Source organism: Lineus longissimus, chromosome 3 (genome assembly GCF_910592395.1).
Source record: "Lineus longissimus chromosome 3, tnLinLong1.2, whole genome shotgun sequence".
Lineage (NCBI taxonomy): Eukaryota > Metazoa > Nemertea > Pilidiophora > Heteronemertea > Lineidae > Lineus > Lineus longissimus.
In genome coordinates, this window is record NC_088310.1 from 20017616 (window position 1) to 20029990 (window position 12375).

At 39.2% G+C, this 12375-nt stretch overlaps 2 protein-coding genes across 2 annotated transcripts in view; both read left to right on the plus strand.

Moving 5' to 3' along the window:
* Window positions 1–20: 20 nt before the first annotated feature.
* On the plus strand, window positions 21–2608 carry LOC135484154 (RNA-binding protein PNO1-like). Its single transcript, XM_064765326.1, has 7 exons — window positions 21–243; window positions 819–968; window positions 1254–1337; window positions 1571–1631; window positions 1886–2003; window positions 2118–2188; window positions 2481–2608. The coding sequence occupies exons 1-7, from the start codon at window positions 49–51 to the stop codon at window positions 2546–2548; spliced, it is 747 nt and encodes a 248-aa protein (XP_064621396.1). The 5' UTR covers window positions 21–48; the 3' UTR covers window positions 2549–2608.
* Window positions 2609–5832: 3224 nt separating this feature from the next.
* The window catches only part of LOC135484155 (tRNA (32-2'-O)-methyltransferase regulator THADA-like), a 20789-nt gene continuing 14246 nt past the window's right edge, over window positions 5833–12375 (plus strand). The window contains exons 1-3 of the mRNA XM_064765327.1: window positions 5833–6318; window positions 6625–6802; window positions 7128–7239. Of these exons, the coding sequence (XP_064621397.1) occupies window positions 6164–6318; window positions 6625–6802; window positions 7128–7239 (445 nt within the window). The 5' untranslated portion in view covers window positions 5833–6163. The remainder of the gene's footprint in view (window positions 6319–6624; window positions 6803–7127; window positions 7240–12375) is intronic.

A 12375-nucleotide genomic window follows, 5' to 3' on the forward strand; every position in this document is an offset into this window, starting at 1 on the left:
TTAAAAATCATGGTGACCTTGACCTTCATTGACCTTTTAAAATCCAACATGGCGGACAATAACACGCGGATGGACTCGTCAGACGAAAAATCGGTCTCAAAAGAGGCAGATTTTCAGCCAGCCAATACCAAATCTCGAAAAAGAAAGATGCAAATCGATACAGCTGATGATGGCGATGTCCAGACAGCTGACATCCCGATGAAAAGACCGTCTTTACCGCCGATAAGTGGCGATAAACTCGTGGTGTGTATTCAGAATGGTTGATCTGTTGTTTTGCGTTGCACGAAAATTTTGTGGGTGGTGCAATTCTTAATTCTGCATCCCACCTGTGTCCTATGATTGTTCTGTTTATGTACATGATATGGATCGCAGTATTGATGATGTGGTCACGAGAAACAAACTCTTCAAATTCAAAATCTGTGTACTGTTGGTTAGGTTAGACCACACGCCTATGACTACATGCACCTCTGCTCTGCCCCCTCCCAACCCTGCAGCCCACAGGTCTTATGACTGTCTCCAAGCTGTGACATGGCTTATTCATGTCACATTGCCTATTCTCTGGGTTGTCATTGCTGCAATTATAGATGACTTACGTTAGACGGCCAGCGGGTATTAACCTAACGTCCTAACAAATATGCGTGTTGTAAATAATTTGTGGTTTCAAAATGGCTGTGGGTATTTTCGACAACCATATATTGTCACCTGACAAACGACATGATGTCCATAGTGGCCTAATTGTATTTGCAGTCTCTATTTGGATGCAAAAGGTTGTTGATGCTTTGTTAATGTTATTGCACTGTACAAAAATTTTGTTTCAGAGTGGAAAATCAGATTTTAGACGCGTCCCTGTGCCAGCGAATAGATATACTCCATTAAAAGAGAATTGGATGAAGATCTTTACTCCTGTAGTTGAGCATCTACACTTGCAGATTAGATTCAACTTAAAAACAAGAAATGTTGAATTAAAGGTTTGTTGATTGACATTAGAATAGCTTCCAAATATATGGATTTTAAAGGTTTTTCTGTACACTAAATATCTACATTGTATTTCTATATCGGTTGCCTTCTATTCCAGCGAATCTGTCTTTTCTAATGACGATGGACCAATACACTGAATATGAACATACAGTTGAATAATGAATGTTAGATGAAAATTTCTAAATGCTTAAGAGAAGTTGCTGTTAGGCTTACAGATTCATATGCACCTGTAAGCTATAGTTCACTTTTTTCAAAATGTATCCTTCTGTTTTCAGACTTGTAAAGAGACAACTGATATTGCTGCATTACAGAAAGGTGCTGATTTTGTCAAGGCATTCACATTAGGATTTGAAGTTGAGGTGAGTCCACAAAAGTCATAGTCAGTTGAAAAAATTACTTTTATTTGATAAGGAGTTTTGGTTTAAAATCATTAAATAATGAGCTACTTTTCTTAGAATTCTTTGTTTTCATGTTGACAAGATGTAACAAATGATGGAGAATTTTGTGAATCCCCTTGCATAATGTGTGTTACTTCCAAAAAGATAAAATAGTTTGGTCAATTATCGTTTCATGTGCATGTATTTCTTTCCAGGATGCATTGGCACTTGTAAGGCTTGATGATCTATATTTAGAATCATTTGACGTGACAGATGGTAAGGAATCATTGTGCCATTGTTTTCTGTTGTGATTATCTGCAAATGCAAAGACGTGAAAATAAATGGCACACAAATATTTCCGGGCTTACAGTATTACAGTAAAGGGGTTTACAGAGTTTCTGGATGCAGAACGCGTTTTTAAGTAGTAATGCTACATGTGAACTCTGCTATCATCCTCAATTGTGGGCCAGAATGTGTAAAATTTACTCTTTTCTTGTTCTCGATGCCAACTCTCGTTATTTTCATTCCAGTGAAACCTCTAAAAGGTGACCATCTCTCCAGAGCAATTGGTCGCGTGGCTGGAAAGAATGGAAAAACAAAGTTCACTATCGAAAACGTTAGCAAGACAAGAATTATTTTAGCCGACACGTAAGTGTATATCCATAGAGATTTTGTCAATGATAACATATTTATTCAAAAGAAATTTATTTCTAAATTGCTCCTTCAATTCTCGCCTATTATCCCGGGTCTTTTTTTCCCCAGAAAAATCCACCTCTTAGGATCATACCAAAACATCAGGATAGCGAGGACAGCAATTTGTAACTTAATTCTTGGTAAGTTGTAAATTTACTTGAATAGTACAGTATTGGTACTACACATTACACATCAGAATATGAAAACGGACTCCTTGTACACAAACTAACATTCTACTGCAAGTTGAATGTAAAATCCACACATAAACCACCTGAGAGTGAATAGTTTATTGGAGTATCGGAAAACTTCTGAGAACACACAGTCATGCTACATTGTAAATATCTTCTCCTCATCTAATTTTAAGAAATCTGATAAAGCAAAGATATTCAGTAGCTTATTGTTAAGATCTAACAAATTCCTTTTCCATTCCAGGGAGTCCGCCATCCAAAGTCTATGGTAATCTTCGGACTGTTGCCTCAAGAGCATCGGAACGCTTTTGATAACCCTATTCTTGGTATTTATAACTGTATAATAAAAATCTAAACTGTGATAGAAAATAACTTCAGGTTTGTTTGTTCTGTTGATCAGATGTTTCGAATAATGTCTCAACTGGACTTTTCATTCAGACCTTTCATTCATAGCAAATAATGTCACAACCTTTCAGGAGGTGATGATGCCCTTTTCTCGATGACCCCCCCTCTTTTTAGGCCAACACTTCTATCTTTCCTGCCCATGTGACTCTAGACGGAAGTGATTAACAGCTATCATATTAACAAAAACAAGGAACAGCTATCATAGAGTACTGTAAAGCCAGTCCGGAGCCGTCCCTATCTTGGCGATGTGACACAACTGCCCTGGTCCCTTTTCCTTGACAACCTCATCAAAATGCAAAGCAGTTACATTGGATCAAATGGTTGTGCGGCGTAAAACCATCTTGATTGGGGCCTGGTCCTGGTGCCTCCCAAACTTGATGGTAGATGCAAAGGTGGATACGTTATATCAATTAGTTGTGAGGAGTGAAATCGTCTTGATTGATCGGGTCCTAGTGCCTCCCAAACATGATGCTAATAGTATCATGCCTTGCACCAAATATCAGTGGCATTGGTTACTGACCGGCTGTAGTAACCATTTTATCATGATGTGGTTTCTGCAGGTATATTATAATGATGGTGTCTGCAGGAGGAATACTAGAGGATTGTCTTCTGTTGGACTATTCCTACTACTACACCAAGGGTCGTTGATAAAGCTTGGAATCAGTGAAACCTTGGAACCAGTGACAAACCTTGGAATCAGTCCTAAAAATGCATAAAAATATGAAATAATGCCATTGGAACCTAAGGCTAAGGTGGTTACGAATCAATATTTGGAGATTATTTTTACATGATCAGATCGGAATTTGACTGTAGTTTAGAAATCAGTCGCATATCCGATTTAACAATCTATATTTTAGAACAACCCAGTCATACCTCGGCTCCAGTGTACATTACTGATCTCCCAAATATGGGCATGCACGTCACGACACGCCCACCACACACCCATAATATGGACCAATCAGCGCTCCGCTTACTACGCCACCACACGGGGCCCATGGTCTTGTCAGGGAGTTTTTCCCAAATGTACGCGATGATGACGTGCCCCATTGACAGGACGTATCAACTATTTTAAAATGCGTTTCCAAAGTGAATGCATGAGGACAACCCATTTGTGTCGTATATCACTGGAAACGCCCGATTCCCCTGATTCTGCAGGATGTTAAATCGGGCATTTTGTTTCTTTAAATAAATAATAAGCGTCGCATTTGCTCCTAGCTCTGTTCACCATCCCAAATGGCAATATTGGCATTGCCAATTGGACCGGACAATCACGAAAACCCCCAAGTATTATACATTTCTTCCTGAATAATTCTTACAAAGACCATTCTCCCATGAAAGACAGTTGCTTGCGCTACACAAAAATCAAAACAAATTGAGGGTCAACCATTGAACCTTTGAGATATGTTGAATTTTGCACAAATCAGCGAAAAACGCACCAACTGGCACTGGACGGCATTTCAACACGGGGCGACGCACATCCCAAGTTCAGTGTACACATACGTCGGCTACAACAGTAAAATGCGTAGTTTCTTGTTAGCCGCCTATTGAGTAGCGCTCTAGGTTTCAGAAACTCCAAAAACATGTCTTTGCCAAAACAACTGCTGAATCAACACTGACAAGTGACATACTGTGAAGACCGAGAAATCAATGATTTTAGGAACTACTGGGGGGGGGGGGGGGCGCATGAATAAAAAAAACTCCCTAATGAGACCTATTTGAGCTACGGAGCGATGTGATCATACAGGTTGATACTGAGAAGATTGACTACATCATGCAGTACCGGCCGGCACTTATCCGTACCTCATCTTTAACATGACAAGAAACGTAGATGAAGGTTTATTACCGAAGGTTTTAGCCGGGTTTGGAGATGAAAATATGAACAAATTCCTTCGCTTTGAGCGATTTCGTACATCTTCATGTACACATCGAGGGATGTAGATATCTTTACGTGATGTGAGTTAGTTATAAGCGGACACATTTTTTAGTGATTCACGTGTGCATGTTTGTCCTATCTACCAAGCTTAATCAGAGCATTATATATACAAACTGATTCTTCTAATAAAAACGTTTTATTTTAGTATATGGAATACAAAACAATCACAAAACCTTTCTTTTGCTTTCACTGAAAAGAAATCATTAGATAGTTGCAATTGCGGCCCGTCATGAATATAAGTTTATTTTTTAACGACAACAATGTATTTCAAATGCATTGCATGATGACGTCATCCTCCACAAAAAGGTGGTTTCTGGAACTACTGGCAAATTGCTAATATGTAAAGTCAAGGACTTAGTGAGCCCCCCTTTAGGTCGGGGGAGCTCCCCCGAACCCCCCTACGAGCATATGTTAAGTGCAAGCTCTAACAACTACAGCTGTTACAATGGGGGGACACCCCCCAAACCCCCCTCCGTCGACATAGGTTTTTACCAGTGCGTTGGGGGGAAGCTCCCCCCCAAACCCCCCCGGTGGACAGTCAACTAGCCCTTCTGTGTCATACTGCTGGAGGGGGGGTGCGATGGGACCATCCATATAGTTCCTTCCGACACATTTTTGTTTTGGTAATTAATGTAATACATTGTGATTGTCCTTATTCACGGGAATCGGGCGTTTCCAGTGATATACGACACTTAAATGGATTGTCCTCATGCATTCACTTTGGAAACGCATTTTAAAATAGATGTCACGTCCTGTTAATGGGGCACGTCATCATCGCGTACATTTGGGAAAAACTCCCTAACGAGACCGGAGCAGACGGCTGAAAGTAGTTTATTTATTGGCCGCTAGGGTACAGAATGTACGTCGCTCACCCGAATTTTTCACGCAACTATAGCTAAATAGAGCTAGTTCTAGTTTGTGATTCATTTTGATACTTCAGATTTGGGCAGTAGACCAATATAACTTAGTCGTCAGTGTGGTTTTAAGGTGGAAAAACGTATTTATTTTTCTTAAAGTGCCTTTTTTGGACGGGTGTGTGCGATTGTTTTGTTTTTATGTCACGTGACCTCGACCATGTCGACACAAAATTGAAATAAACCACCCTTTTCTGTCATTATTTAGGACGGATATTTCTCTAATATTAATATAATTGGCCAATTTCTTAGGCATATGATGTAGCGAATTCCCATGAAGATTTTAATTTAATGTAACTTAATTTCAACCAATGGGATAGCAACCACCACCGGAAGATCGCGGAGAAATCGGTAAACTCAACGGAGTTAATTCAGAAATTTACCAAAAAAAATTGTTTGTAGGATATACAATAGTTACTCTCTTTATTTCTAATCATTCACTATATACTCCCGCACACACGTGTATCTTAAGAGCCCCTCCTAAGAGGGGGGCTTATCAATAAAGTCAGCTGGGACGAGATTAGCAGTTGGAAGGGTATAAATCGTGGAAGGAACGCACCCGATTTCACGCGGTACTTGCACAGTGATTCCACGGTTTAGTACTGTCGTATTCCAAGGTTTATCACTGGTTCCAAGGTTTCACTGATTCCAAGCTTTATCAACTACCGAACAGTTATGAATGAAAAAGAGCCACCAGAAGTTATGAATGAAAAAGAGCCACCAGAAGCTGTTATGAATGAAAAAGAGCCACCAGAAGCTGTTATGAATGAAAAAGAGCCACCAGAAGTTATCAATTTGCTAGTTAAGGCTGAGAGCTTCTTAAAATCTGGGTGAGTGACCAGGTTGATTGAAGTGCCTAAAAATGTACAGGGTGAAGCAGAAACAATGTATACAGCTATTGTGAACTTGTGGGTGTTAGAATGGTTTTCATGTCTTTTGTAATTTAGTGAGTGGCGAATTTTAGTGTGCATGAAGTATATATATTACACAAAGGAATATGATTATTTGTTAAAGGTTGAAAGTATGATTTGCTTATGATGATGATGATATTATTTGATATACCCCGGGTGTAGGTTTTCCGTGGCTTGGCTAGCTGGTTTTCCACTAAATCTTATCGCAATATTCCTTTTTTGTAGGAATACCGAAACCAGTGATTTTGCAGAAACAACTGACAATATTGTTGAGTATCTAAAAAGAGCAAGCCCATTATCTGGAGATCCACAGCCAGAATGGATACAGCGATCTGTCAAGTTTGGAATTGACATAATGTTCGATGAAGCTTGGCAGAGGTCGCTAAAACAAAAGGCAGAAAAGGTGAGACAGTGCTCAATGGTTGCATTGTGACCATCCCATAATGACAATGTGGATTCACATGCCTGTCATGCTTCTTGTATCCTTCTGTCACTATCATTATAGTCATCTCTTCAGTTTATAATCGGGCAAGTATTGTGCATACAACCAAAGTCAAGAATGAATTCTTCCTTTAAAATGATCCGTTTTTGATACAAAAAAAGAAATACTCTGGACACTAGCTCATTCAGTAAGTTGTTAGAACTGTCCCTGGGATTCAAACTTGTAACAGAATACAGATGTGCAGAACTTGAACATGACGCTTTGTCCTTCTTTTCATTTCATCCAGATTTTACAAGAATGCGAGAAGATCTGCCTGAAGTGTGTGGCCTTTGAGGTGGACCAGAAAGTCCTCTCAGTGTTTGCAGCTGATGAGTGGAATCAGAGTAGTTTACTGATATGTAAGTTGTGAACCGCATCTGTATTCAAACAAAATAGAAAGGCATTCGGTTCTTCCTATAAATGAAAGAAATCATGCCAATTCTTCCTAAAAAGCAAAGAAAGGTAGTCGTTTCTTCCTGTCAATGAAAGAAATCATATCAATTCTTCCTCAAAAGCCAAGAAAGGCAGTCGTTTCTTCCTATGAATGAAAGAAATCATGCCAGTTCTTCCTAAAGAGCAAAGAAAGGTAGTCGATTCTCCCTATAAATGAAAGAAATCATATCAATTCTTCCTCAAAAGCAAAGAAAGGCAGTCGTTTCTTCCTATCAATAAAAGAAATCATATCAATTCTTCCTCAAAAGCAAAGAAAGGCACTCGGTTCTTCCTATGAAGGAAAGAAATCATGCCAATTCTTCCTCAAAAGCAAAGAAAGGCTATCGGTTCTTCCTATGAAGGAAAGAAATCATATCAATTCTTCCTCAAAAGCAAAGAAAGGCACTCGGTTCTTCCTATGAAGGAAAGAAATCATGCCAATTCTTCCTCAAAAGCAAAGAAAGGCACTCGGTTCTTCCTATGAAGGAAAGAAATCATGCCAAATCTTCCTCAAAAGCAAAGAAAGGCACTCTGTTCTTCCTATGAAGGAAAGAAATCATGCCAATTCTTACTCAAAAGCAAAGAAAGGCACTCGGTTCTTCCTATGAATGAAAGAAATCATATCAATTCTTCCTGAAAAGCAAAGAAAGGCACTCGGTTCTTCCTATGAAGAAAAAAAAAAAGAAATGCCAATTCTTCCTCAAAAGCAAAGAAAGGCACTCGGTTCTTCCTATGAATGAAAGAAATCATGCCAATTCTTCCTCAAAAGCAAAGAAAGGCACTCGGTTCTTCCTATGAAGGAATGAAATCATGCCAATTCTTCCTCAAAAGCAAAGAAAGGCACTCGGTTCTTCCTGTGAAGGAAAGAAATCATGCCAATTCTTCCTCAAAAGCAAAGAAAGGCACTCGGTTCTTCCTATGAAGGAAAGAAATCATGCCAATTCTTCCTCAAAAGCAAAGAAAGGCACTCAGTTCATCCTATGAAGGAAAGAAATCATGCCAATTCTTCCTCAAAAGCAAAGAAAGGCACTCGGTTCTTCCTATGAAGGAAAGAAATCATGCCAATTCTTCCTCAAAAGCAAAGAAAGGCACTCGGTTCTTCCTATGAAGGAAAGAAATCATGCCAATTCTTCCTCAAAAGCAAAGAAAGGCACTCGGTTCTTCCTATGAAGGAAAGAAATCATGCCAATTCTTCCTCAAAAGCAAAGAAAGGCACTCGGTTCTTCCTATGAAGGAAAGAAATCATGCCAATTCTTCCTCATAAGCAAAGTAAGGCACTCGGTTCTTCCTATGAAGGAAAGAAATCATGCCAATTCTTCCTCAAAAGCAAAGAAAGGCACTCAATTCTTCCTATGAAGGAAAGAAATCATATCAATTCTTCCTCAAAAGCAAAGAAAGGCACTCGGTTCTTCCTATAAAGGAAAGAAATCATGCCAATTCTTCCTCAAAAGCAAAGAAAGGCACTCGGTTCTTCCTATGAAGGAAAGAAATCATGCCAATTCTTCCTCAAAAGCAAAGAAATGCATTCGGTTCTTCCTATAAATTAAATAAATCATATCAATTCTTCCTCAAAAGCAAAGAAAGGCACTCGGTTCTTCCTATGAAGGAAAAAATCATGCCAATTCTTCCTCAAAAGCAAAGAAAGGCACTCGGTTCTTCCTATGAATGAAAGAAATCATGCCAATTCTTCCTCAAAAGCAAAGAAAGGCACTCGGTTCTTCCTATGAAGGAATGAAATCATGCCAATTCTTCCTCAAAAGCAAAGAAAGGCACTCGGTTCTTCCTATGAAGGAAAGAAATCATGCCAATTCTTCCTCAAAAGCAAAGAAAGGCACTCGGTTCTTCCTATGAAGGAAAGAAATCATGCCAATTCTTCCTCAAAAGCAAAGAAAGGCACTCAGTTCATCCTATGAAGGAAAGAAATCATGCCAATTCTTCCTCAAAAGCAAAGAAAGGCACTCGGTTCTTCCTATGAAGGAAAGAAATCATGCCAATTCTTCCTCAAAAGCAAAGAAAGGCACTCGGTTCTTCCTATGAAGGAAAGAAATCATGCCAATTCTTCCTCAAAAGCAAAGAAAGGCACTCGGTTCTTCCTATGAAGGAAAGAAATCATGCCAATTCTTCCTCAAAAGCAAAGAAAGGCACTCGGTTCTTCCTATGAAGGAAAGAAATCACATGAATTCTTCCTCAAAAGCATAGAAACCCACTCGTTTCTTCCTATGAATGAACGAAATGATGCCAATTCTTCTTAAAAAACAAAGAAAGGTAGTCGTTTCTTCCTATAAATGAAAGAAATCATATAAATTCTTCCTCAAAAGCAAAGAAAGGCAGTCGTTTCTTCCTATGAATGAAAGAAATCATGCCAATTCTTCCTCAAAAGCAAAGAAAGGCACTCTGTTCTTCCTATGAAGGAAAGAAATCATGCCAATTCTTCCTCAAAAGCAAAGAAAGGCACTCGATTCTTCCTATGAAGGAAAGAAATCATATCAATTCTTCCTCAAAAGCAAAGAAAGGCACTCGGTTCTTCCTATGAAGGAAAGAAATCATGCCAATTCTTCCTCAAAAGCAAAGAAAGGCACTCGGTTCTTCCTATGAAGGAAAGAAATCATGCCAATTCTTCCTCAAAAGCAAAGAAAGGCACTCGGTTCTTCCTATGAAGGAATGAAATCATGCCAATTCTTCCTCAAAAGCAAAGAAAGGCACTCGGTTCTTCCTATGAAGGAAAGAAATCATGCCAATTCTTCCTCAAAAGCAAAGAAAGGCACTCGGTTCTTCCTATGAAGGAAAGAAATCATGCCAATTCTTCCTCAAAAGCAAAGAAAGGCACTCGGTTCTTCCTATGAAGGAAAGAAATCATGCCAATTCTTCCTCAAAAGCAAAGAAAGGCACTCGATTCTTCCTATGAAGGAAAGAAATCATATCAATTCTTCCTCAAAAGCAAAGAAAGGCACTCGGTTCTTCCTATGAAGGAAAGAAATCATGCCAATTCTTCCTCAAAAGCAAAGAAAGGCACTCGGTTCTTCCTATGAAGGAAAGAAATCATGCCAATTCTTCCTCAAAAGCAAAGAAAGGCACTCGGTTCTTCCTATGAAGGAAAGAAATCATGCCAATTCTTCCTCAAAAGCAAAGAAAGGCACTCGGTTCTTCCTATGAAGGAAAGAAATCATGCCAATTCTTCCTCAAAAGCAAAGAAAGGCACTCGGTTCTTCCTATGAAGGAAAGAAATCATGCCAATTCTTCCTCAAAAGCAAAGAAAGGCACTCGGTTCTTCCTATGAAGGAAAGAAATTATGCCAATTCTTCCTCAAAAGCAAAGAAAGGCACTCGGTTCTTCCTATGAAGGAAAGAAATCATGCCAATTCTTCCTGAAAAGCAAAGAAAGGCACTCGGTTCTTCCTATGAAGGAAAGAAATCATGCCAATTCTTCCTGAAAAGCAAAGAAAGGCACTCGGTTCTTCCTATGAAGGAAAGAAATCATGCCAATTCTTCCTGAAAAGCAAAGAAAGGCACTCGGTTCTTCCTATGAATGAAAGAAATCATGCCAATTCTTCCTCAAAAGCAAAGAAAGGCACTCGGTTCTTCCTATGAAGGAATGAAATCATTCCAATTCTTCCTCAAAAGCAAAGAAAGGCACTCGGTTCTTCCTATGAAGGAAAGAAATCATGCCAATTCTTCCTCAAAAGCAAAGAAAGGCACTCGGTTCTTCCTATGAAGGAAAGAAATCATGCCAATTCTTCCTCAAAAGCAAAGAAAGGCACTCGGTTCTTCCTATGAAGGAAAGAAATCATGCCAATTCTTCCTCAAAAGCAAAGAAAGGCACTCGATTCTTCCTATGAAGGAAAGAAATCATATCAATTCTTCCTCAAAAGCAAAGAAAGGCACTCGGTTCTTCCTATGAAGGAAAGAAATCATGCCAATTCTTCCTCAAAAGCAAAGAAAGGCACTCGGTTCTTCCTATGAAGGAAAGAAATCATGCCAATTCTTCCTCAAAAGCAAAGAAAGGCACTCGGTTCTTCCTATGAAGGAAAGAAATCATGCCAATTCTTCCTCAAAAGCAAAGAAAGGCACTCGGTTCTTCCTATGAAGGAAAGAAATCATGCCAATTCTTCCTCAAAAGCAAAGAAAGGCACTCGGTTCTTCCTATGAAGGAAAGAAATCATGCCAATTCTTCCTCAAAAGCAAAGAAAGGCACTCGGTTCTTCCTATGAAGGAAAGAAATCATGCCAATTCTTCCTCATAAGCAAAGTAAGGCACTCGGTTCTTCCTATGAAGGAAAGAAATCATGCCAATTCTTCCTCAAAAGCAAAGAAAGGCACTCATTTCTTCCTATGAAGGAAAGAAATCATATCAATTCTTCCTCAAAAGCAAAGAAAGGCACTCGGTTCTTCCTATAAATGAAAGAAATCATGCCAATTCTTCCTCAAAAGCAAAGAAAGGCACTCGGTTCTTCCTATGAAGGAAAGAAATCATGCCAATTCTTCCTCAAAAGCAAAGAAAGGCACTCGGTTCTTCCTATGAAGGAAAGAAATCATATCAATTCTTCCTCAAAAGCAAAGAAAGGCACTCGGTTCTTCCTATGAAGGAAAAAATCATGCCAATTCTTCCTCAAAAGCAAAGAAAGGCACTCGGTTCTTCCTATGAATGAAAGAAATCATGCCAATTCTTCCTCAAAAGCAAAGAAAGGCACTCGGTTCTTCCTATGAAGGAATGAAATCATGCCAATTCTTCCTCAAAAGCAAAGAAAGGCACTCGGTTCTTCCTATGAAGGAAAGAAATCATGCCAATTCTTCCTCAAAAGCAAAGAAAGGCACTCGGTTCTTCCTATGAAGGAAAGAAATCATGCCAATTCTTCCTCAAAAGCAAAGAAAGGCACTCAGTTCTTCCTATGAAGGAAAGAAATCATGCCAATTCTTCCTCAAAAGCAAAGAAAGGCACTCGGTTCTTCCTATGAAGGAAAGAAATCATGCCAATTCTTCCTCAAAAGCAAAGAAAGGCACTCGGTTCTTCCTATGAAGGAAAGAAATCATGCCAATTCTTCCTCAAAAGCAAAGAAAGGCACTCGGT

Bases quoted from the DNA above. Each gene is read 5' to 3' on its own strand.
- LOC135484154 (XM_064765326.1), top strand. From the start codon at position 49: ATGGCGGACAATAACACGCGGATGGACTCGTCAGACGAAAAATCGGTC. The intron at 244-818 runs GTGTGTATTCAG...ATTTTGTTTCAG, and splicing joins TAAGTGGCGATAAACTCGTG to AGTGGAAAATCAGATTTTAG. The intron at 2,189-2,480 runs GTAAGTTGTAAA...TTTCCATTCCAG, and splicing joins AATTTGTAACTTAATTCTTG to GGAGTCCGCCATCCAAAGTC.